This window comes from Muntiacus reevesi, chromosome 1, assembly GCF_963930625.1.
Source record: "Muntiacus reevesi chromosome 1, mMunRee1.1, whole genome shotgun sequence".
Classification (NCBI taxonomy): domain Eukaryota; kingdom Metazoa; phylum Chordata; class Mammalia; order Artiodactyla; family Cervidae; genus Muntiacus; species Muntiacus reevesi.
This window is the reverse complement of record NC_089249.1, coordinates 246119027-246145336: the sequence shown is the minus strand read 5'-3', so window position 1 is coordinate 246145336 and position 26310 is coordinate 246119027. Positions and strand designations below refer to the sequence as shown.

At 40.0% G+C, this 26310-nt stretch overlaps 1 protein-coding gene across 1 annotated transcript; it reads left to right on the top strand.

Moving 5' to 3' along the window:
* The first annotated feature begins 2833 nt into the window (after positions 1-2833).
* MED7 (mediator complex subunit 7) lies at positions 2834-17683 on the top strand. The gene is made up of 2 exons (XM_065918992.1): positions 2834-2900; positions 14499-17683. Exon 2 carries the CDS (start codon positions 14516-14518, stop codon positions 15215-15217), a length of 702 nt encoding a protein of 233 aa, XP_065775064.1. The 5' UTR covers positions 2834-2900; positions 14499-14515; the 3' UTR covers positions 15218-17683.
* Positions 17684-26310: the final 8627 nt, after the last annotated feature.

The following is a 26310-nucleotide window of genomic DNA, read 5'->3' as shown; positions in this document are numbered from 1 at the left end:
AACAGCCAAGATGCTAGTTACCATGGACTCCTGACTGTTACTGCCCCTTCATCTCCTCCCACTCTTTTGCTGTTAGTTGTGAAACACATGGGCTCCCTTCCCGTCTAACTCAGAGGATCACGGCAGCCTCGGGCTCTCTGCACTTGCTGTCTACAAATATTTGCACGGTTGACTCCTTCTCATCACTCGTCTTAGCTCCAAAGTACCTCTTAGCAGAAGCTACCCCAATCACCTTCTAGAAAGTAGCTACCCATCAACCCACATAGCTATCACTTTATTTTGTATTATTTTTCTCTCCATAGTGCTTATCACTATTAGAGTTTTTTTTTTTTTTTCTTGTATGCTGTTGTCTGTATCTCTCCATGAGAAGGCAAAGCTTTTGTTTGCCATTTTTACCATACAGAACAGTGCTTGGCACGATAGATGCAATAAAGATTTGCTGAACGGGTGTAGCCCTTATTGGGCTTCCCTGGTAGCTCAGGTGGAAAAGAATCTGCCTGCAATGCAGGAGACCCTGGTTCAATTCCTAGGTCAGGAAGATCTGCTGGAGAAGGGACAGGCTACCCACCACAGTATTCTTGGGCTTCCCTGGTGGCTCAACTGGTAAAAAATTTGCCTGCAGTGTGGATGACCTAGGTTTGATCCTTGGATTGGCTACCCAACTCCAGTATTCTGGCCTTGAGAATTCCATGGATTGTATAGTCCATGGAGTCGCAAAGAGTCGGATACAACTGAGCGACTTTCACAACCCTTGTTAAGCTAGAAAAGTCACCTTTAAGAGAGAAACTTTCCATTCAGATTCCAGAAGTGTAGCCATATAAGCGAATGTCTATTATACACCATATTTTCACTAGTTCCTCTCATGATGTGAATTTCACACCATTATTCATTTGTAGTTTATTGTAAAGAACATTAGACTAACAGTCAAGAGTCCCAGATTCTAGCCTTGATTCTCCCCCTAACTGTAAGACATTGAACCTTTGGGTCCAAAATTTCATTTCTAGAAATTTATCTTAAGGAAAACATTGAACAGTTGCGCTAACATATACATGTGCACCAGGAACTAGGATACTCATCTGGTACATTCACAATAGCAAAGGTTGGAATGAAAATAATTTCACATAACAGGCTTTGGCTATATAGACCCTGGTTTATCCATTGATGTCACACTGTGAATTCATTTGAAAATGATTATATTCATTTTGTTACTTATTCAGTGGATGTTCATTGAGTACTGGCCAATTCCAGGTACTCTTCCAGGTATTGATGATGCAGCAGTGAATGAAACAAAGACCCTATGATGATGAATCTTTTATTTTGATGGGGGAAAAAAGACAATAAATATTAACAAATCATATACTACATAATATGATATCAGATGATAACACATTCTATGAAGGACAGATAATGCATAGTAAGGGAATTAGGGACATTCCCCAAGAAAATGATTGGGGCATGCCACTTCAGAGTATCCAGGGAAGACCAATCCAACAAGGTCACATTTGACCAGAAACCTGTATGAAGTGAGGAGGTAAGGCATGTGAATATCTGTGGAAAGAGAGTCCTAGGCAAATGCAAGGGCCTTTAGGCAGAAGTAGACTTGAAAATTTCAAGGGAAAGAAAGAAATCCTGTATGTGGAGAAGATTGAGCATGGAAAAAAATGGTAGGAAATATTATTGGGCAAGTAGCCAAGGAGTAGATTTTTGTGGCACTTTCTATAGGCCTTGGATAGAACTGATACAAAAGACTGATACCCTAGTTTTGAATAGAGTATGGGAGAAAGAGGAGTAAAGATGAACTCTTATGTTTGAGACTTTGCAGTCGAATAAAGATGTATAATACTGTTGGATAAGAGGGTCTGAGTGCAAGGGACAGGGTGTTGCCAGGATCTAGATACCACTTGAGTATTATTACCTGGATGACACCCCACTAAGAACAGAGAACTCAGTCCTGGGGCAATTCAAATGATCAAGTGTGCCAAATGCTGCTGAGAGTAGTCTAAGATGAGGACTAAGAATACCCACTGGAGGTCACAGTTAATGTCACATTGGTCTCAATGAAAGGAGAAAAGCCCGACTGGGGTATGCTCAAAAGTGAACAGACTTCTTCAACAGATAAAATTCATTGTGGGTGGGGGAGATTGAGGTAGAGGAAGGAAACTATAGATTAAAAGATGATTAATAGAAACATCCAATATCAGACTGACTGAAACAGCCAGTCACAAAGGGGTGGACTTTACTGGATCCTCAGATAATTAGTATCCAAATACTGACTTGATTTTGACATTAAATAGTTGTTGTTCAGTCGCTCAGTTGTGTCTCTTTGCGACCCCATGGGTTGCAACAAGCCAGGCCTTCCTGTCCTTCACCAACTCCAGGAGCTTGCTTAAACTCATGTCCTTTGAGTCGGTGATGTCATCCAACCATCTCCTCCTCTGCTACCCCCTTCTCCTCCTGCATTCAATCTTTCCCAGCATCAGGCTTTTTTCCAATGCGTCAGTTCTTCACATCAGGTGGCCAAAGTATTGGAGCTCCAGCTTCAGCATTTGTCTTTCCAGTGAATATTCAGGAAAACAGAAAAAGAAAGCAAAGAGTAGTTGCTTTTATTCATAACACACATCCTCAGCGACCCCAAACCCTGTGGCTGCTGCCGAATCACGGAAGGGTGGGAGGTGCCAGAGGGAAGGTAGGGGTAGAGGGGTGGCTGCGGAAAGGGAGTATGCGCCGCCGAAATGGTGAGCCAACCGTCACGGAGGCGGGACTAGAGCCTCAGTTAAAGGACAGCTCTTTCCAGCCAATCAAAGGACAGCATCAGTGGCTTCTTCCTGGAAGTGGAGGCCGGAAGTTGGATTTCGGCTTGAGGTGGAGAAGGCGTCTGCTGGTGTAAGCCCAGAGCTGAAGTAAGTGGGCGGCGACGGCTTGGGCCTCAGTTTCTCGTACATTTTTTTTTCCCGGACCCCGCGGCTTCCTTTGGGAGGGCTGGGAGTCCGTGGAGGCCTGGTGCCGAGTACGTTCGCCTGCTTTCCTCTCCGGCGTCCCTCAGAGAGCGCGACCTTCCCCGCAGCTCGCGGAGCCGGGGTCAGGGGTGGGTGGGGTGGTTGGCCTCCCGTGGGAAGGTACCTTTGCGCGGCGGGCTCTAGGCTTCCTCCGGTGGGGAGGCCGCGCCCGGCCGGAGCTTGGCACACCTGAGTTCTAGGCCCGCACCGCTGGTTTGCCGAGCTGTGTGGCCTCGCCACCTCTTCTGGCCTCTCTCCGGCCTTGTCCCACGCGTCATTCATTAGATCTTCTGGGAGGTTTTAAAAACAACATTCCAGCAGCTCCATTCACAGTTGACAAACGAGTCGAACGTCTGGAGATAAGACCCTAGAATACCTTTCTTTTTTTGGTTAAATCCGTCAGAATGGAACAAACACTAGAAGGTGGATCTTGAGTCTGATAATCAGCTATGATGCCTGGCGCGTGTCTTATGAAAAACCTCCGTTGCCTTTTGACAAGTTTAGCCTGGAGAAGTGGTATAAATAAACATGATTTCTGCTGTATATCAGTTTCCTTTTGTTCTGTCAGATGCTTCATTGTTTACTGATTTAAAGGAGCTTGTGCTGTGCAACCATAACAACCAAGGTTGAGAATTCCTGCTGTGCCATTTCCTGGCCCTTTGATCTGGTTGCAGACACTTCTTGGTGAGACAGACTTGGGACCCTCATCTCTAAAATGAAATTGATAGTAGTATTTAACTCATAGAATTAATTTGAAGCTTAAGTAAAAGAGGGTATAAAACAATGATATCTGTCACTTAGTTGCCCTTTGGGGATTGGCAGTTTAAGTAGAGGATTACACAAGGTGCTGGGAAGCACAAAACAGGAATTCCCATCTGAAAAGGCTTGAAGGGGTGAAATCTAGGCAGTATGAAATTTATTTTGAAGTACCAGATTGCTAATTCTCCGATTTTGGTAATCATGTGGTTACACGAGGACACATTCTTTTTTGGGAGATACCCACTGAAGTATTTTAGATAGAGATGAGAGACCAATAAGGCAGATGAGGGAAAATGTTAATATTTGGAGAATCTGAAGAATATGGAATATTATTCATAAGCTGAAAAGTGTGAATTTTTGAAAATTTTAAAACATTGGTTATAACTATTTGCAACTATCATAAGTGTGTTGTAAACAAATGAAACAGTACACAGTATTTATAACCCTCCATTTCATGTACTTTCACGCCTTTTTTCTTAGTGGCCATATTGTGTATATATAGATATTTTATCCCAGCCCTCATATGGGTGAAGGTATGGATGAAGGTAGGGACTATTTCCAGCTTTTTGTGCTCTTTTCAAACAGTACTGCATTAAATATCCTGATACACAGATTTGTGTACTTGTACCAATATTTTTGTAGGATAAATTTGTAGAAATAGAATTGTGGGTTCACTAGTCAGTCCTGAAGGAAATCAACACTAAATATTCATTGGAAGGACTGATGCTGAAGCTCCAATACTTTGGCTACTTGATGCAAAGAGTTGACTTATTGGAAAAGACCCTGATGCTGGGAAAGATTGAGGGCAAGAGGAGAAGGGGGTGGCAGAAGATGAGATGATTAAATAGCATCACTGATTGAATGGAAATGAATTTGAGCCAACTCCGGGAGATAGTGAAGGACAGGGAGGCCTGAGGTGCTGCAGTTCGTGGGATCGCAAAGAGCTGGACACAACTTAGCGACTGAACAACAACAACAGTGTTGTTAATCAGATATACTCCAATATAAAATAAAATAATGAAAAGGATTGTTGGGTCAAAGAATATCAGCATTACAGTGTTTGATACTGTCACATTAAATTCCAAGTAAGCATATTTGTTTCTTATCAGTTGTGTATGAGAATTCTCTATATTCTCTTGGTGATACTGGCTTGCCACCTTAGAGTGTTATTATCGTGGCTGTGATGGTGTTTTGTGGGACCTCAGGGGAATGGATGTTTTCCACCGCAGAAGACTTCCCTGCAGGGCCAGAGTAGCTAAGAGCTTGCTTGTAAAATTGGCATAACCACTCTGAAGAAGCTGAAAGATAGAGTGTGACCTGTGCTGGAATTCAGCACCTGCCACATAGAAAGTGTTCTATTTGTTAAGTGATGGACTATTTGAAATCTTGATAATCTTAGATGGAAAGGATCCTCTTTTAAAATTTATTTTTAATTGAAGGATAATTGCTTTATTGGCAACTGTGAATCAGCCGTAAGTATACATATATCCCCTTTCCCTTGAACCTTCCCCCCACCCCACCCCCACCCCATCTCACACTTCTAGGTTGTCACAGAGTATCAGATTTGAGCTCCCCATGTTATACAGCAACTTCTCATTAGCTATTTTACATATATGTGGGGATTTTTTGCCTTTTTTTCTCTTTTTTTAATTGGAAGATAATTGCTTTATAATATTGTGTTGACCTCTGCCATATATCAACATGAATCAGTCACAGGTATGTATAAGTCCCTTCCCTCCAGAAGTCCCCTCCCATCTCCCACCCCATCCGACCCCTGTAGGTTGTCACTAGGTTGAGCTCCCTGTGTCACACAGCAGATTCCCACTTGCTATCTATATGGTGCATTTACATATTGTAATGTACATGTTTCCATGCTGTTATCTCAGTTTGTCCCTCCCTCTCCTTCCCCCACTGTGTCCACAAGTCTGATCTCTATGCCTTTGTCTCCATTGCTGCCCTGCAAATAGGTTCATCAGTACCATCTTTCTATATTCCATACGCATGCATTAATATACAATATTTGACTTTCTGACTTCACTGTATAATAGGCTTTCCTGCTGCTATAAATACAGTAGTGTCCGACTCTTTGCGACCCCATGGACTGTAGCCTACTAGGCTTTTCTATCCATGGGATTTTCCAGGCAAGAGTACTGGAGTGGGTTGCCATTTCCTTCTCCAATAATAGATTTTAGGTTTATCCATCTCATTAGAACTGACTCATATGTGTTCCTTTTTATAGCTGAGTAATATTCCATTTTGTATATGTACCACACCTTCCTTATCCAGTCCTCTGTCCAGTGGACATCTAGGTTGTTTCATTGTCCTAGCTATTGTAAAAAGTGCTGCAATGAACATTGGGGTACTTGTGTCTCTTTCAGTTATGGTTTTCTCAGGATATTTGCCCAGTAGTGGGATTGTTGGGTTATATGGCTGTTCTGTTCCTAGTTTTTTTAAGGAATTTTTTTAAGGAATCATACTGTTATGTAGAGTGTCTGTATCAGTTTGTATTCCCACCAACAGTGCAGGAGGATTCCCTTTTCTTCACAGGCTTTCCAGCATTTATTGTTAGTTGATTTTTAAATGATGGCCATTCTAATTGGTATGAGGTGATACCTCATTATAGTTTTGATTTGCATTTCTAATAATGAGTGATGTTGAGCATCTTTTTATGTGTTTGTTGGCCATCTGTATGTCTTCTTTGGAGAAATGTCTGTTTAGGTCTTCTGCCCACTCTTTGGGTTGTTTGTTTTTCTGGTGTTGAGCTGCATGAGCTGCCTGTATATTTTGGAAATTAATCCTTTGTCAGTTGTTTCATTTGAATTATTTTCTCCCATTCTGAGGGTTGTCTTTTCACCTTGTATATAGTTTCCTTTGCTATGCAAAAGCTTTTAAGTTTAATTAGGTCCCATTTGTTTACTTTTTTTTTTTTTTTTTTAATTTTCATTACTCTGGGAGGTGGGTCAAAGAGGATCTTGCTGTAATTCAAGTCAGTGGGTGTTTTGCCTATGTTTTACTCTAATAGTTTTACAGTTTCTGACTTTATGTGTAGGTCTTTAATCCATTTTGAATTTATTTTTGTGTATGGTGTTAGGAAGTGTTCTAACTTCATTCTTTTACATGTAGCTAACTGTCCGGTTTCCCCAGCACCACCTATGGAAGAGGCCGTCTTTTCTCTTACGTTTTCTTGCCTCCTTTGTCAAAGATAAGGCACCAAATAAGGTGCGAGGGTTTATCTCTGAGCTTTTTTTCTTGTTTCTTTGATCTGTATTTCTGTTTTTGTGCCAGTACCATACTGTTGAATACTATAGCTTTGTGGTATAGTCTGAATTCAGGAGGGTTGATTCCTCCATTTTTTTTTTTCCTCAAGATTGCTCTGACTAGTCAGGGTCTTCTGTGTTTCCATACACAAACTGTAAAATTTTTTGTTCTGGTTCTGTGAAAAATGTTGGTAATTTGATAGGGATTGTGTTGAATCTGTAGATTGCTTTGCGTAATATAGTCATGTTCACAATATTGATTGTTCCAATCAAAGAACATGATATAGCTCTTCATCTATTTATGTCATCTTTAATTTCTTTCATCATTGTCTTATAGTTTTCTGTATAAAGATCTTTTAGTCTCCTTAGGTAAGTTTATTCCTAGATATTTTACTCTTTTTGTTGCAGTGGTGAATGGGATTATTTCAAAAAGGATTCTTTTAAAAATTTGCTTTTAGCAGTGTATTATTCTGATTATTTTCCTGGTTTTATTCAGCATTTGCATTTTCTTTATCTTTTGCCTATTTTTCTATTTTTTTTTTTTTAAGATACAGGTTTAAAAAAAAACCTCAGTGGATCCTTATTGAGGATTTAGCACCTTCTAGCCATTGCTTAAGGTGCTAGAGGTAGAGTTATGAATAAAAGGCAATATGAAGTCATAGTGCTTTTCTTCTCATAGGGATGGAATCAGAAAATATGTTTTAAAAAAATCGTAATTAAATTTCTAGTATTTACCCCTGTTAGCTTGCAAACATTCTTTTTCTAGAAAAATAGGATTATCTTTTAATTTTGCTTCTGATGTATTTTCCCATATGGAATTTTTAGATTTATTTTTGGTAGTCAGATCTGTTGGTCTTTTGTAGTACCTTTAAAACGTACAGTTAGTTATTTTTTGTCTGTTTTCCTTGATAGATTGTAAGGAACACTCGGATGGAAGCAGTGGTTTTTTATTTATCTTGGAAAGATAGTATGGTGTAGTGTTTAAGATTTTTTGGCTCTGGCTACTTCCTTTACACAAGTGGATCAACCTTTCTGAGCCATAGTGATCTCATCCCTGAAATGGAAAGCTCACCTTTCTTTTCTCAGATTTCTCACAACCATGAGAGAAGTTTAGAACAGCCCCTGGCACATAGTATGCACTCAAGTATTACCTGTCATCATAATCATTGTTGTCATATTTTAGACAAACACTAAATACTTGAAGGAGTAAATACACATTAAAGATGTTTGTACCTGCTTTCAAATTCCCTTTGATTTGAAGCTCTTGTGAAATGAAGGGAGCTACCAACAAATACTTATGAAGCTTATGTGCATGGTTTTGAACCCAGTCAGAACTGTGATAGTCATAGTCCTTCCCTTCATAGAGTTTATAGTCTGGTTGGGGACACAAATCAGATCTGATGAAGAGAATAAAAGGGGGAAGACAGGGTCTGCTTTTGATGAATAATCAGATAAGTTGTATCTTTAGAAGTGACATTTTTAAGCTAGTGCCTGAAGCAGGAAGAAAATCACATGAAAAGACCCAGAGACAGAAGAGGTTGGTATAAAGAATTATATGAGAATACTTGAAGACAGTATTGCTAGGATATAAGTAAAAGGGAATGTGGTGTGAGAATTAGGCTGGCTATTATATAGATGAACTGTAGTGGAAACAAAAAGATCCCTGCGAAGCCATTGTGTTCCAGGTAAGAGGGAGTGGTGTCTTGGTCAGAACTGATGAATTTGAGATAGCAAGGGTTTGGAATCAGGGTGCCTGTGTGCATGCTCGGTTGAGTCCAGCTCTTTTGCAACCCCATGAACTGCAGCCTGCCAGGTTCCTCTGTCCATGAATTTTCCAGGCAAGAATACTGGAGTAGGTTGCCGTTTCCTTCTCTGGGGGATCTCAGGACTTGGCAGTGATGGTGAGGAGAGGAGGTTGTTAAAAAAGGAGCATTAAGATAAACTTTAGGTTTCTGGCCTGGAATACTAGGTGGAAAATGGGGACATTTTACTGAGATAGGAAAGATTAGAAGCTTTAGAAGCTATGAGAGGAGCAGATTTAGAGTATGTATTGTAGATGAAATCAAAATTTTTTTTTTTTTGGTTTGAATGCCCTATGAAGTATCCACAGAGAGCCCAGAGGCAGTCTGGACTGGAGATAGAAACTCATGAATCAAGAGAAAGACAAATATTATATGATACCACTTATATGTGAAATCTAAAAATAATACAAATGAATATATTAAAAAAAATAGAAATAGACTCACAGACATAGAAAACAAACTTTTGGTTGCCAAAGGGGAGAGGGAGAAAGAGGGGTAAATTAGGAGTATGAGATTAACAAAGTCTTATACATACAATAAATAAGCAGCAAGGATTTGGTGTAAAGCACAGCAAGTTATATTCATCATCTTATAATAACATATAATGGGATATAATCTGAAAAAAAATGAATAACTTTGCTGTATACTTGAAACTAACACAATATTGTAAATCAAGTATACTTAAGTTAAAAAAAAATAAACCCAAGACTGAAAATACAGAACAAGATTTCTCCACTTTGGCAAAATATATTGACACTTCAGACAGGATAATTGTTTGTGGTGGGGGACTGGCTGGTGCATCATATGTTTACAGCATTCCCATCCTCTCCCCATTAGAAGCCAGTAACACCCCTTTTCCAAGTTGTGACAACTAAGTGTCTCCAGACCTTGCTATATGCCTTCTGGTTGGAGCTGACTGTGGCTCAGATCATGAACTCCTTATTGCTAAATTCAGATTGAAATTGAAGAAAGTGGGGAAAACCACTAGACCATTCAGGTATGACCTAAATCAAATCCCTTGTGATTATAAAGTAGAAGTGAGAAATAGTTTTAAGGGACTAGATCTGATAGCCAGAATGCCTGATGAACTGTGGACAGAGGTTCGTGACATTGTACAAGAGATAGGAATTCAGACCATCCCCAAGACAAAGAAATGCAAAAAAGCAAAATGGCTGTCTGAGGAGGCCTTACAAATAGCTGTGAAGAGAAGTGAAAAGCAAAGGAGAAAAGGAAAGATATACCCATTTGAATGCAGAGTTCCAAAGAATAGCAAGGAGAGATAAGAAAGCCTTCCTCAGTGATCAAGGCAAAGAAATAGAGGAAAACAATAGAATGGGAAAGACTAGAGGTCTCTTCAAGAAAATTAGACATACCAAGGGAACATTTCATGCAAAGATGGGCTCCATAAAGGACAGAAATGGTATGGACCTAACAGAAGCAGAAGATATGAAGAAGAGGTGGCAAGAATACACAGAAGAACTGTTCAGAAAGATTTCATGACCCAGGTATTCACGATGGTGTGATCCCTCACCTAGAGCCAGGCATCCTGGAATGTGAAGTCAAATGGGCCTTAGGAAGCATCACTATGAACAAAGCTGGTGGAGGTGATGGAATTCCAGGTGAACTCTTTCAAATCCTGGAAGATGATGCTGTGAAAGTGTTGCACTCAATATGCCAGCGAATTTGGAAAACTCAGCAGTGGCCACAGGACTGGAAAAGGTCAGTTTTCATTCCAGTCCCAAAGAAAGGCAATGCCAAAAAGCATGCTCAAACTACTGCACAGTTGCACTCATCTCACACACCATTAAAGTAATGCTCAAAATTCTCCAAGCCAGGCTTCAGCAATATGTGAACTGCGAACTTCCAGATGTTCAAGCTGGCTTTAGAAAAGGCAGAGGAACCAGAGACATATTGCCAACATCCACTGTATCATTGAAAAAACAAGAGAGTTCCAGAAAAACATCTATTTCTGCTTTATTGGCTATGCCAAAGCCTTTGACTCTGTGGATCACAAAAACTGGAAAATTCTTAAAGAGATGGGAATACCAGACCACCTGACCTGCCTCTTGAGAAACCTGTATGCAGGTCAGAAAGCAACAGTTAGAACTGGACGTGGAACAACAGACTGGTTCCAAATAGGAAAAGGAGTACGTCAAGGCTGTATATTGTCACCCTGCTTATTTAACTTATATGCAGAGTACATCATGAGAAACGCTGGGCTGGAAGAAGCACAAGCTGGAATTAAGATTGCTGGGAGAACTATCAATAAGCTCAGATGTGCAGATGACACCACCCTTATGGCAGAAAGTGAAGAGGAACTAAAAAACCTCTTGATGAAAGTGAAAGAGGAGACTGAAAAAGTTGGCTTAAAACTTAACATTCAGAAAGCTAAGATCATGGCATCTGGTCCCATCACTTCATGGGAAATAGATGGAGAAACATTGGAAAGAGTGGTTGACTTTATTTTTCTGGGCTCCAAAATCACTGCAGATGGTGATTGCAGCCATGAAATTAAAAGACGCTTACTCCTTGGAAGGAAAGTTATGTTCAACCTAGATAGCATATTAAAAAGCAGAGACAATACTTTGGCAACAAAGGTCCATCTAGTCAAGGCTATGGTTTTTCCACTGGTCAGGTATGGATGTGAGAGTTGGACTGTAAAGAAAGCTGAGTGCAGAATAATTGATGCTTTTGAACTGTAGTGTTGGAGAAGACGTTTGAGAGCCCCTTGGACAGCAAGGAGATCCAACCAGTCCATCCTAAAGGAGATCAGTCCTGGGTGTTCTTGGGAAGGACTGATGTTGAAGCTGAAACTACTGTACTTTAGCCACCTGATGCGAAGAGCTGACTCATTTGAAAAAACCCTGATGCTGGGAAAGATTGAGGGCAGGAGCAGAAGAGGATGCAGAGGATGAAATGGTTGCATGGCATCACTGACTCAATGAACACGGGTTTGGGTGGACTCCTGGAGCTGGTGATGGACAGGGAGGCCTGGTGTGCTGTGGTTCATGGGGTCTCAAAGAGTCGGACACGTATGAGTGACTGAACTGAACTGGCAAAAATCACACCTCGTTGAGAACCACTGATAGAAATGCTAATAAAAGCTATGCCGTTGACTGAGGTCATCCCAGGGAGAGCATAAAACAGAGGCCTAAAACTAGTGGCACACAAACCACAGAGGTTGTTAGAGATAAATTCTTTTTGGCTCACAGTACTTGACAGTTTCCAGAATTAATTGCTAGTATTTTTAAAAACTGAGAAATTCCCCATAAAAATCTGAATTTTTCTTTCCTTTCTTGAAAAATCAAGACCAAGGTGCAGTGAATCTTCATTCATGAGTGAATGCTAGAGGCTGGAGGCTTTGAGGTCTGGCTTGGAGATGCTCTGTTCTCTCTAATCCCTGCACCTGCACGTGTAATTCTTTATGTTCCCTGCCTTTTTCCTTTGACCTTTGAGTTTGTGACTCTATAGGGCACTCCTCTGATGCATGCCAACATTAAAATTTGGATAGAGAAGGAGGGGCAGTAAAGGAGACTGAGAGGGAGCCTCCAGTAAGGTAGGAGGAAAACATAAATGTAAGATCACAGGAGCTGAGGTAGAAGGGGACTGGGTTGAAAAGGAAGAAAATGCTGCTGAGATATTAAGATCACTTTAGAAAAATGTCCATTGAATTTGGTCATGTGGTGATTGTTGATTACTGTGATGAGTATTTGTGGAGGAAGGAGGTTGATTCCAGATTGGATAGTGATAAAAATGGATAAGCAGAAAGCTAGTAGAGCAGTGAAGTGTAGTTTGATATAGTTAGAGTAACTCATCATGCCCATGGCCACTGCCTTATTGACTCTCAGTAGTATCCAGTTCACCACCGTGGGTTGGTGGAAACTCAGAACTGTCCCTCAGCTGCCCTTAGTACCTCAGAAATTCCAAGTATGAATCTGCCTCCAGTATATGACTTGCTATCTTTGATGTTGGATTGCTAATTATATCTTGAAAATCTGGTAAGATCAGTCTAAATGAGCACTCAGGATCTTCTCATTTTATCGTATACCTAAGCTTAAAATGGAATAGATAGAGGTATTTGTGGCTATTGAAAATATATTTGAGTTTGAAACTTCTGTAGTGGATGTAGAAAAGTTAGTGAATCTATAAACAATTGTAAAGTGTATTGTAGAAAAAAAGGAAGTGGAATTGGATCGCAGAAGCTCAGATGATGTGAGTTTGTTTAGACTAGAGCAGTGTTAATTTTGTCAGTGTTCCCTAGAGTTACAGGTGTTTGCTTTTGGAAATCAATCTGTAATATAAAACAAAAGTGATTATAACATGAGATGGAGAGACAGCATGTGTAGTTTGGCTGCAGAGGGGATAGAGAAATGAGGCATAACTGGTGAGGGGTGTGGAATCCAGACTATTTCACTTATAGATGAAAATATAGTTGACCCATGAACAACTGGGAGGTTAGGGATGCCCAGTCTCTGCACAGTTGAAAATCTGAGTATAACTTAGAATTGACCATTTTTATCTGCCGTTCCTTCATGTTTGTGGTTCTGCATCCGAGGATTTAACCACATATGGATCTTGTTTTTAGTTATTTACTAAGTCATGTCTGACTCTTGCAACTCCATGGACTAGCCCGCCATGCTCCTCTGGGATTTCCCAGGCAGGAATATTGGAGTGGGTTGCCATTTCCCTCCCTAGGAGATCTTCCTGACCCAGGGATCAAATCCACATTTCCTGCATTGGCAGGTGGATTCTTTATCACTGAGTCACAAGGGAAGCCCCATAAATCTTGTAGTACTCTAGTATTTACTATTGAAAAAAATGCACATATAAGTGGACCTTTGCAAGTTCAAACCTGTGTTGTCCAGTGATCCACTTTATCAGTTCAGTTCAGTCGCTCAGTTGTGTCTGACCCTGCGACCCCGTGGACTGCAGCATGCCAGGCTTCCCAGTCCATCACCAACTCCCGGAGCTTACTCAAACTCATGTCCATCAAGTCAGTGATGCCATCCAACCATTTCATCCTCTGTCGTCCCCTTCTCCTCCCATCTTCAATCTTTTCCAGCATCAGGGTCTTTTCCAGTGAGTCAGTTCTTCACATCAGGTGGCCAAAGTATTGGAGTTTCAGCTTCAGCACCAATCCTTCCAATGAATATTCAGGACTAATTTCCTTTAGGATTGGATCTGGTTGGATCTTCTTGCAGTCCAAGTGACTCTCAAGAGTCTTCTCCAGCACCACAGTTCAAAAGCATCAATTCTTCGGTGCTCAGCTTTCTTTATAGTCCAACTCTCACATCCATACATGACCACTGGAAAGCCATAGCTTTGAAGGTCAGCTGTGTATACTACGGTACTTTTTTGTGCTGATGAAAATGTTAAGTAGAGCTGGAAAAATACTTGAATGATTGAGTATGTAATGCAAATTAGAAAAGGATAGCAGCTTTTCCCTGTTGTAAATGTTAATTTTAGAGATGAGGGAGATCATTTTGTCCTGGGCACCAAACGGCCATGGGAGAAGAAGGAAAATATTCTGTCATTAATCCCCGAATGTGACAGGTTTGTTTTGTAGCTCCACTCTCAATCTTCGGTCTCTTGGTGTGTGTGTGTGTGTGTGTGTGTGTGTGTGTGTGTGTGTTTGTTATGTTTTGTTTTCCTCTTATTTTTTGTTTGATGGTTTATTTCTGTAGGTTCTTGATCTTCCACAATGGGTGAGCCACAGCAAGTGAGTGCCCTCCCACCCCCTCCGATGCAGTACATCAAGGAGTATACAGATGAAAATATTCAGGAAGGCCTCGCTCCCAAGCCTCCACCTCCAATAAAGGACAGTTACATGATGTTTGGCAACCAGTTCCAGTGTGATGATCTTATCATCCGCCCTTTAGAAAGTCAGGGTATTGAACGACTTCATCCTATGCAGTTTGATCACAAGAAAGAACTGAGAAAACTCAATATGTCTATCCTTATTAATTTCTTAGACCTCTTAGATATCTTGATAAGGAGCCCTGGGAGTATAAAACGAGAAGAGAAGCTAGAAGATCTTAAGCTACTTTTTGTACATGTACATCATCTCATAAATGAATATCGACCCCACCAAGCAAGAGAGACCTTGAGAGTCATGATGGAGGTGCAGAAACGTCAACGTCTTGAGACAGCCGAAAGGTTTCAAAAGCATCTCGAACGAGTCATTGAGATGATTCAGAATTGCTTGGCTTCTCTGCCTGATGATTTGCCTCATTCGGAAGCAGGGATGAGAGTAAAAACTGAACCAATGGACGCTGATGACAGCAACAATTGTACTGGACAGAATGAACAACAAAGAGAAAATTCAGGTCATAGGAGAGATCAGATTATAGAGAAAGATGCTGCCTTGTGTGTCCTGATTGATGAAATGAATGAAAGGCCGTGAAGGATGTTTCTTTTCCTTTCCCCTTCAGTGAATGGTATACACATAGTTAATTCACTTTTAGAGAGTCTCAAAAGAGATATAACTAGAAATCTTGCAAGCAGCTTGATTCTCCAACTTTCTCAATTGTGAGAAGTCACAGCAGTAATTTCACCTTATGGCAAGCATAGGTAAATGAGTGTGCCTACATTAATTAAGAGTGATCACCTTAAAAAGCAGAGTGCAGGTATTTGTGGAATATCCTTGTTTCCAGAGTTGCAGTGAATTTTGAAGATATCTTCAGTGATAGCAGGTTTTCAACCCTGGAAAGTAGATTTGTCATTTGCTTTAAAAGTGATAGATAATAAAGGATATCAGACTTTATAAATGTGAAATTATGAAATCTTTGTTTCACTTAAAAACTTGCTCAATCTCTAAAAAAGAATAGTGTAACATGTTTAAAGAGAGGAACCCCAGAGTTATATAGCAGTTTCATTTTTTTCTGTTGGCTGTTCTTACAAACACTGTCTCAGCCTCTTACCCCTATCCTGGATGGATCCAGGAACTTTTATCCAGTCCCTAAGAAGCCCTTTGATCACTTTTAGTTATAAACATTCACTTTAATCATTAAAATGTCCATGTAAATTATCTGTACTACATTTCCTAGATTCAGACTTGCTTTAAGCTGGAAGCCTGCAATGGAAAGGGGGTTTGGTGGCAGAGATCGCTGGATCTCCACCAGAGATTCTTACTCCCCTGAGACATGCCTTGCCAGAAACTATGGTTCTCCATTCCCTGTGCATCTCTGTGAGGCCACGCAACTGAGTTCTTAGCAGTGGAATATGATATAAAAATCCAGGCCTGCCCCATAAAAGTTTCCTATATCACCCACCATTCTCTTCTCATCTGCTGGTTTGATGGTCACACCCAGGAAAACTTTGGAAGCCCCTTGAAGATGGCAAAAGTTTGGTCATTTTGGATCCTTGAACGCCTGAAGACTAGGACCTCCTTTCATTTTAACTCCACCCTCCCCCCCACCCCCTGTCCCACCCCTCTCCTCACCCCTGCTGATTTAACTTCACCATGCGAATAAGAAGTCAACTTACTGTTGTTATTTTGTTGTATTGTTGTTTTGAGCACTGAGATTTCATTTCAGCACTTCTCTTTTCTGTTCTCCAACCCCTCTTCCACTGAAATCTTGATGGAGAGTCCCCCTTGTATTTCAGGGTTTCTACCAGCCTTCCTCTTAATAAAGCACATTTAGAAATATGCTTTGAGTGATTCTCATAGCATAATGCTAGACCAGCAGCATTGGCATCACTTGGGGACTGGTTATGCAAATTCTCAGGTCCACCCCAGCCATGCTAAAGTGAATTCTAGAAGTGGGACTCAACAAACTGTGTTAAAGAGCTCTCAGGTGATTCCCGTGCAGGCTCAAGCCTAAGAATCCCTACTAATGGTAAGGCCTTTTCCCAAGTAAACTGGCAAAGTCCGGTTTAAAGTGGCCATGGGTTAGTTCTGTGTGTGAGACACTCATTTATCCTTTTCTTTAAAATTTTGGGGTGTTTAGGCTGTTCCCAAGTAGATAGCCTGTTCTGCAAACTCTCCTGGACTGGGCCTAAGCTGTGCCAGACGAGGGACAGACGTTCTTGGCAAGTGGGGCCACCCCTCTCTGTCCATGGGCCTCTTGCCTGTCTTAAAAAAAAAATTTGGCTTCCCTAGTGGCTCAGTTGCTAAAGAATCTGCCTGCAGTGCTGGATTTGATCCTTGGGTCAGGAGGATGCCCTGGAAAAGGAAATGGCAACCCACTCTAGTACTCTTGCCTGGAGAATTCCATGGACAGAGGAGCCAGGCAGGCTACAGTCCATGGGATCACAAAGAGTCAGACATGACTGTGTAACTTTCAAGTAGACAACCTTTCTGTTAAGCAGATAGTTGGCAAGTCTCATTTGTTTTTTCCTGATATGTGTTTGGTATTGATTTTTGGGCTCCATAGACTCTAGGAGACACAGTCTGGGCTGTATTAAGTTTAAATTGAAGGGGGAAGGAAACCCCCTCATCTCCCTGTGGCAGAATAAGGTAGACATAACATAACACTTTAGCAGCTCTCTGAAGGAATCTCCTTTGACCACAACCGTCTTATAACACTGAGGTACAAAACCAACTTTGCAAATCCTTGCATGGAAAAAACTAACTGAATCACATTATCACTATCACATCCTTAAGAGAGTCACAACATTATTTGTGTATGTTTGTTTGTTGAGAAAGAGTAAGAGATTAAAATTTCATGTGAAATCTTAAATTCTGACTTTGAGGGGATATGATCTTGTAGATCTGTCAGGGTGGAACTTGACATAAACTAAAGAATTCTGATGTGAACTCCTGCTGTTATAATGGGATGAAAGAACACCAGTGGTCTGATAGTTGTTACAAATTTCAAAGTGTATGTAAAGACTCTGTGAAGATTAAAATACATCTTTGTACACCTGATCATAATGAATATTCCTTAGATTGATACCTTGCAGTGGAATATCTGAAGGTATTACCAGGGTATTACCAGTGCTGGGACCCAGACTATAAGGATTCTGGTTTCCTTGTTCTAGAGTGGGGCCCTGAAATTGGTTTTAAGAAGTTTGTAGGTGATTGCTGTGCCATAGGATAAAGGATTGCATTACTCAGTACTCTCTACTAGTAGTTTAAGCAAAAGATGAATTTACTGAAAGGATTATGAAATCCTTTTAAATTTATGAAATTAAAGATTTATGAGATCCCTAACACATGAAATCATGTGTTACATGATTGAGGGGAAAGTTAAACATCCAAACCATGAAGAGGACTTGGAGGTTCTTTAGGGCAACTGAGACTCAAACCTGGTCCAGAACCCTTTGTCCCTCCTTTGACTTTTCTGTTAATGTCATTCTATACAAACCAACTTCTTTGATGGTATGAGTGGAGAACATGTGTGCTAACAGTTCCTGAGTGTTAAGTCTTTCTGTACTAGTGTCTGGGAGTTGTCTCCCAAAAAAAAAAAAGGTGGGAGGGAGAAGTTAAGGGTGGCATTCCTGATATCAGCTGGGCCATTCAGCTGGCGGGGGGCAGGGGGAAGATTCTGTAAGAATATGATAGATCCCAACATGTTAATGTATGGAAGGAGGTGGTCCACCCCTCTGTTTAAGTCCATTTATTTGCTCTATTCATTTAGTGGATATCATGGTCCTCTTTATTCCTGACAGTGGTTTAGTTCCTGGGGGTATGAAGAGTGGGAAGGAAAATGAAAGAAACAGGAACACAAATAGGTTAATTTTTGAAGGCATAAATTCTTGGATTAACCATTCAGCCATTATAACAAGAATCTTGCTTCCAATACATTTCTATTTCCTACTCAAAATGCCTTGTCCACATTATTTTCTCAAGTTGTTTCTGTGTTTGAAATTGTTAAGGGTTGTGGAAGACCATTTCCACTGTGCTGTGTTGTATTTGAGAGAAAAGACCTGTCCTGAGGTCACAGGAAACAGCAAGTACAAGTATCTCTTGAGACAAGAGTTGGCATAATTTTGAAGGAAAAGGCTGTTAGGGCCACACCATAGGGAGGGAGAAGGTTGGAGCTAGAGAAGAAGATGGTGGCAGGTTACAGGACTTAGAATGCCAAGGAAGGGAGTTTGTTCTATCCTAAATCTGACGGGAAGTGTTGGGGAGAGAGGGGAATTTCCCCCTTTACCCCTCTTGAGTTCTTGTGATTGGACTAATAATAAAACTGACACAAGACAAATTAATAGGAGAAAATTTTAATTCCTGTACACAGAGGTCTCAGCAATGGGACCTAAGAAGTAGCCAGAGCACTTATATTCTTTAGACAAACACTGAATTTGTGAGGAATTGGCATGTGCTCAATGAAGAATCTAAACAATTTGGGCTTGGAGTAATAAAGAGGTAACAAGGTTTATTTATATAGACTTTTCAGCTCAAATTCCTTATCTCTGGTGATAAGGGTGTCCTTTTCCCTTCACTGTGGTGAGTGCACCTTTCATGGGAGAGGTTTGTTTTTTGCTTCAGGGGAAACGGTGCGGGGTTGGGGGGTGGGGGAAATTGGGGTTGGGAGAGGGTCAGAGTGTTGCTCTTGTATTGGCCATTTCTTAGTTCAGTATGCCATTGGAAATATTTTGGGGCACCCTGCCCTAAGTTGTAACATATAATAGCATGCATATAAAGCACTTAGTTGGCACTGTTCTAATCACTTAATATACGAAAAGCTGTTTATCCTTAAAACAGCCCATTAAAATCATGATTTTTACACCATATTTCAGATGAAGGAGTGGAGACTCAGAGGGGTGTCATTTATCCAAGGTCACCAAGCAGTGAGTGGCAAAGCCAGGGTTGAAATGTTCTACTTTCAAAGCCTGCCTTCATACTTTATTATCTTTCTGCTGCTGCTACTGTGGCATCATGTATTTAATAAATCCTAGGTAGTAAGTAGCAGAGTCAAGAGTGGAATCTGATATTTTAACCCCAAAATTCTTATTTTATACATCACATGGTATTTAGACTGAGGAAGGAAGTTTGCAGATGGAAATTATGAGCTCCTTTTGAACATTTTAAAGCATTTATGTTGAATTCTGCTGCTGTCTTGAGATACTGTGCGCTTAAGCACTAACCTTCCTAAAACTCCCTCTAAGTAGGTATCACCCCCACTTTATGAAAGTGGGGATCTGTTTTGTGGTTTGCTCAGGTGGTGTATACAGATTAGAATCTAGGTCCGGAGTTAACATTTTTTTAGCCATTGTAATTGCTCCTCTACTGCGGTACAAATGCAGCCATAGAAAATATGTACACAAATGAGAATGCTGTGTTCCAACTTTAGATATGGAGATTGAAACTTGAGTTTAAATAATTTTTACATGTTATGAAATATTCTTTTGATTTTTTTCCAAAGCATTTAAACGTGTTAGAAATAATTCCTATCTTGTGGAATGTACAAAACAGGCAGCCGAATGAATTTGGCCAGAGGGTCTGATCTAGGTGATTGGATTCTTAACCCTGGGATGTTTTCATAAAACCACTTAATAACTGCAAAATAAAAATTATAGATTTGTTCTAGGGCTGAAGTAAGATTATGGCTACAGAGCACTCAGCGTAATTTCTGGTACTTAGTAAGCTCTCAAAGGTCAACTGTTACTTTTCCTGCTGATTGCATTTGGCATTTAGAATCCAAAATTGAGGAACTGGTTTCAGACTGTAATGTGATGAGTCCAACAGTAAGTGGCACTGTTACCTCTTGTTTAGGAGCTGTAGCTGGGTGGCGGAAGAGGGGACTCAGATGGAGAAACTCCATAGATGCTGATTGTAATACTGAACTTTGTATTTAATGAGTGAGATGCTGTATCTGCTGTGGCCTACAATTTTTTTTCTCATGGAGAGAAAAGGGTATAGGTGTTTCAAAATAATCACTACTATGTTGTGAATAAGAGTTCTCTTTTTTTTTTTTTGATTAGAGGTTTTCTCTCAGGGCTGCCTGTACAAGACCTGAGGAAGACCTCAGACACTGTTGGTTAGTTCTGAATAGATGATGACAGAAAAATGCTTCTCACATCTGCTGAGCATCAAGCTGTGAAGCACCATCTGTGAAGCTGCTGGCTCCCTGCCATTCTGTAGGTTGGGAATAAGGGAGGACATTGAAAGGACGGGAGTCGGGGATTGGGAGGGGGAGACATGGCTGGTTTGGAATACACTGTATCATAACTACAAGGAAAGGTGCCTTTGGGTCTTTATTTTCACAATTTTTCAGTCATTCAACAAGCATGAAGGTATACTATGAATACCATGCACTCGTTAAGAGCCGTTAAGAATGGGAGTACTGTTGTGAAAGTATATTCCATATATAGTAACAGCAAGTTGCTGAGTATAGTCTGAGTTGGTATATGTTTGTCTGTCTGTCTCTCCATACTCAGATTGGAAAAATGTTAAAAACAATTTTATGAATGAAGATGTAACTTGCTACACATTGAAGATACTTTGGCTAGTAAATGACTGAGTTAAAAATAAGGTTTAAAAGAGAAGAGAAAAAGAATAAGACATGGTAGAATTTGAGCTCTTGTGTGTACTAGCACTGTAACCCCGGTTTGAAATACTAACCACCATGACATTCAGTTTCCTTAGCTATGATTATAGAGCCATCTCATAGAGTAGTTGGGAAGCCCAGGTGGTACAGTGGTAAAGAATCTGCCTGCCAATGCAGGAGACACAAGAGACGTGGGTTCGACCCTTGGGTTGGGAAGATGCCTTGGAGTAGAAGATGGCAACCCACTCCAGTATTCCTGCCTGGAAAATTCTGTGGACAGAGGAGCCTGATGGGCTACAGTCTGTGGGGTTGTAAAGAGTTGGATATGATAGCACAATACAGCACACAGGGTATTTACCATCTAGTGTCAAAAATGAAGGCCCATGCTAATTCTTTCTGAAACTTATTTGTCCCCAAGCAACATACTCAGGTTTTAGGCTTGCTAATCATCTGTGAAGAAGCATCTGATCTGGAAGGGCTGAGTCGGTGTCTGAAAGGCTTCAGTGGTGCATGAGCCTGGGGCTCTGACTCATTACTACCTAAAGGGAAGAGTGGTTAAAAAAAAAAGAGGAAGCCATAAATAATCAGCAGAAATGAAAAAGGGACATCACTATAGATTTGATAGACAATAAGATAATAAAATATGGATAACTTTATACCAAAAAATTTGATAATTTGGGTAAAATGGATAAATTCTTATAAAACTATACAGGCTTAAGAGTAGGAAACTTTAATAGCTTTCTAATGATTAAGAAGAAAGTTTTCAAAATCTCAGAAAACTTTTAAGTTCAAATAGTTTTGCTGACAAGTCCTATCAAACACTTAGAAAAAAAAAATACAGACTCGGAATAGAAAAAGGGGAAACGGAAGATACCCCAGTTGTTTTTATGAGACCATAATAAACAAGTAAAGATAAAATGTGATCTTTATGGTCAATCTGTGTTTATTTTAAAAATGTAGAATAGAAGATGTAGTCTGTAGCAAAACATATATAAAATTTAGTATCCATTCATGAAAAAGGAAAAATTTAGAATGTTTAGGAATAGAAGAGAGCTTTCTTAATGTAATAAATAGTAGCTGTATAAAATCTACAGTGTGTATCATACCCAAGGTGAAAGGTGAAACCTTTAAGAGCTGTAATGAAACAAGGATGCTTGCTATCAAAACTTCCATTAAATATGTACACATTGCCTAACATGGGGTAAGAAAAATGTAGGGTTGAAGAAGAAGAAAAAACTGAACTGTCATTATTTGCAGAAAATATGGTTGACTACATAGAGAATTCAGTGTAATCTACAGATAGCTCTTCAGTCACTCAGTCGTGTCTGACTTTTTGTGACCCCATGGACTACAGCACACCAGGCTTCTCTGTCCTTCACCATCTCCTGGAGCTTGCTCAAACTCATGTCCATTGAGTCGGTGATGCCATCCAACCATCTCATCCTCTGTTGTTCCCTTCTCTTCCTGCCTTCAGTCTTTCCCATCATCAGCGTCTTTTCCAGTGAGTCAGTTCTTTGCATCAGGTGGCCAAAGTACTGGAGCTTCAGCTTCAGCATCAGTCCTCCAATGAACATTCAGGACTGATTTCCTTTAGGATTGACTGGTTTGATCTCCTTGTCCAAGGGATTCTCAGAAGTCTTCTCCAGAACCACAGTTCGAAAGCATCAGTTCTTTGGCACTCAGCCTTCTGTGTGGTCCATCTCACATAACTTTGACTATGGTTTTATTAATAAATTATCTACATGTAATTTATTAATTGCCAACAAAGGTCCGTCAAGTCAAAGCTATGGTTTTTCCAGTAGTCATGTATGGATGTGAGAGTTGGACTATAAAGAAATCTGAGTGCTGAAGAATTGATGCTTTTGAACTGTGGTGTTGGAGAAGACTCTTGAGAGTCCCTTGGCCTGCAAGGAGATCAAACCAGTCAATCCTAAAGAAAATCAGTCCTGAATATTCATTGGAAGGACTGATGTTGAAGCTCAAACTCCAATACTTTGGCCACCTGATGCAAAGAACTGACTCATTGGAAAAGACCCTGATGCTGGGAAAGATTGAAGGCAGGCGGAGAAGGGGATGACAGAAGATGAGATGGTTGGATGGCATCACCGACTCAATGGACATGAGTTTGAGTAAGCTCAAACTTGAGAGTTGGTGGACAGGGAAGCCTCGCATGCTGCAGTCCATGGGGTCACAAAGAGTTGGACACAACTGGGTGACTGAACTGAACTAGTTATTAATAAAAAAGTTCATTGGTTGGAGGAAAAAATCAGCATTCAAAAATAAAGTGCATTTCAGAATACCAGCAACAAACAAAAGTTTTAAATTAACACAACATTGTAAGTTCACTATGTGTCAATAAAATTAGAAAATTAACATAGAAAAAAAGAAGGTTCTATGAAAAATAGCATCTATTGATAAGAAATGCCCAGGAAAAAACATTAAGAAATAAGCTGAAGACCACTAGGGAGAATATTTTAAATTTTTATTGAGGCATTAAAGAAAATCTAAATGTAAGCAGAGATAAAGCGTGTTTATGGAATGGAACACTCAATGTAAAGAGATCAAATTTCATCCACATTGATCTGCAGATTCAATGCAAGCTAGTCAAAGTTTTACTATCTTTTTTTTTGGTTTTGTTTTAATTTGATGCAATGGTTCTAAAATGTGTAGGAGGGAAGTACAAGAGACCCATACAGCCAAGATACTATTGATAAAAAAACTAAGTGGAGGATTTGCCTTTGGGGACATCAACATGTCCCATAAGGCTGCAATAGTTAATGTTTTATACTGACAGAAGGAAAGACAGATATACTGTTGGAACAGACTTGAAAACCAAAAACCAGATTCATCCCTGTATGATTTTTCAAATATAGCAGAGATGGCATGCAAAGTAGTGGGAAAATGCTGGAATTTTCAATAAATGGGGCTAGGACAAAAATATATATAAATCAATACTGGCAAAATTAAAGTCCTGACAGTAAAAAACAAAATTATAAAGTAATGTTCGGTGAACATTTTCATCATCTCTGGATAAGAGAAGTCTTCTTAAATAAAATACGGGAAATATAACCCACCAAAGAAAAAGCTAGTAAATTTTACTACATTTGAATTAAGATATTGTATTAAAAAAGCATACAATTAATAAGTGAAAAGCCACAAAATGGGAGAACATATTAATAACAGATTAAGCCAGCAGAGGAGTGGTATCCTGAGTATATAAATTACTCATATGCATCAATAAAAAACTGAGAAACCCAACAGAAAAAATAAGCAAAAGACTCATATAAGCATTTGTACCCCTCCACTCCCTAGATCCATGTGGTTCATAAACCAAAGAAAAGATGCTCATTAACCTTGTTAGTGACTATTTCCCTGGTGGCTCAGATGGTAAAGCGTCTGCCTGCAATGCAGGATACCCAGGTTTGATCCCTGCGTCTGGAAGATCCCCTGGAGAAGGCAATGGCAACCCACTCCAGTATTCTTGCCTGGAAAATCCTGTGGTTGGAGGAGCCTGATAGGTTATAGTCCATGGGGTCGCAAAGAGATGGACCCAACTAAGCAACTTCACTTTTTACTCACAACAGTGAGAAGCCATCATCATATCCTTTACCAGTTTGGCTAAAAAAAAAAAAAATCTCGCAATACCAACTGTTGAGAAGGATGTGGAATAAGAGAAACTCATACCCTACTGGTAGATGTCTTGGAAACAGGCCTTATCTAATAAGGCTCAAAACATATATACCCTCTGACCTACTAATTCCACTGTCAGAAGTATGCTCCAGAGAAGCTCCTATGTGTCTACCATGAATTCATAAATGAGAATGCCCAGGGTGACATTGTTCCTGAAAACTGAAACAAGATGAAATATTCATTTTGAAATTAATAAACAATTTGAGACATATCCAGTCCCAGGAAAACTATTCAGTAATAAATACACCCCACAGAGATACAAAGCTGCATGAATGGATCTCACAAGTACACTGTTAAAGAAGCAAGATGCAAAAGCCTATAGACAATTTGATTTCACTATATGATGTTCAAAAACAAGCAAAATTATACATATAATTTTAGGATGCATTACCTCAATGGTAAAGCTATTAAAAACAAGCAATTACTGAAAAATTTCGAGTAGCGATTGCCTATAGGACAGGAGGAAGGTTTTGTGTTTGGGAAAGAAGTAGAGGTCAGAGGGACTTTAGGAGATTGGCTATGTTTTATTTTTTGTTTTGGGTCCTGGTTACTTGTTTGTTTGCTTTCTAAGTATTGGTAAACTATAAATTTAAGTTTATGCAGTGTTCTGTACATCTTTACCGTTTCCCATTAAACAGAGTAGTTTAACCTTAAGGCCATACTGTGACATCATCATACACTCATAGGAAAAAATTAAAAAGTGTGACAGTCCTGATATTGTCAGAGATGTAGGGTGTTAAGAGTTCTCACTGCCAGTAAGAGTATAAGCTGGAATAAACACTTTAGAAAACTTCAGCATTCTTGTGTGAAGTGGATGCCCATGAGATGAAAGAAATGAGACTGTGAGTCAGAGACAAAGTGGGGAAATAGTAAAATGAAATAAAATAAGAGAGAATCCTCACTGGGACTGATGAGGAGTATGTCTGTTAAACTGAGAAGGATGATTAGCTTTACTGTCTGAACCTGGAGCAAAAAAATAATGAACACAAAGAATTGCCGTATTGGAGAACATGCTCGTGGTGAGTAACCACTCACCACTCCCGCAGCAGCATCACGCTGGAGGAGACTGGGACTGGCATTTCAAGTTGAAACCTCAGGTAGGAGTTCCCACAGTGACTCACATATAGTGCAATAGAATTTTCTTGATGGTTTTCATGCTTTTCAGTTTCGTTACTGGGAGCCTCGATGAGTTATCAACGGTTAATTATTTCACACCCCTCCCATATCTTCCCCTCTGAAGAGGTTTGATTACCTGAGCAGGAGAAGCGCTGAGCTGACTCTGATGTTGGTTTGAGTGTGACTGCAAAATCTCTCTGACACTCATCCAGAGTTACTAAATATAAAAACTCTAGAGACAAGAGAGCTCTTTAGC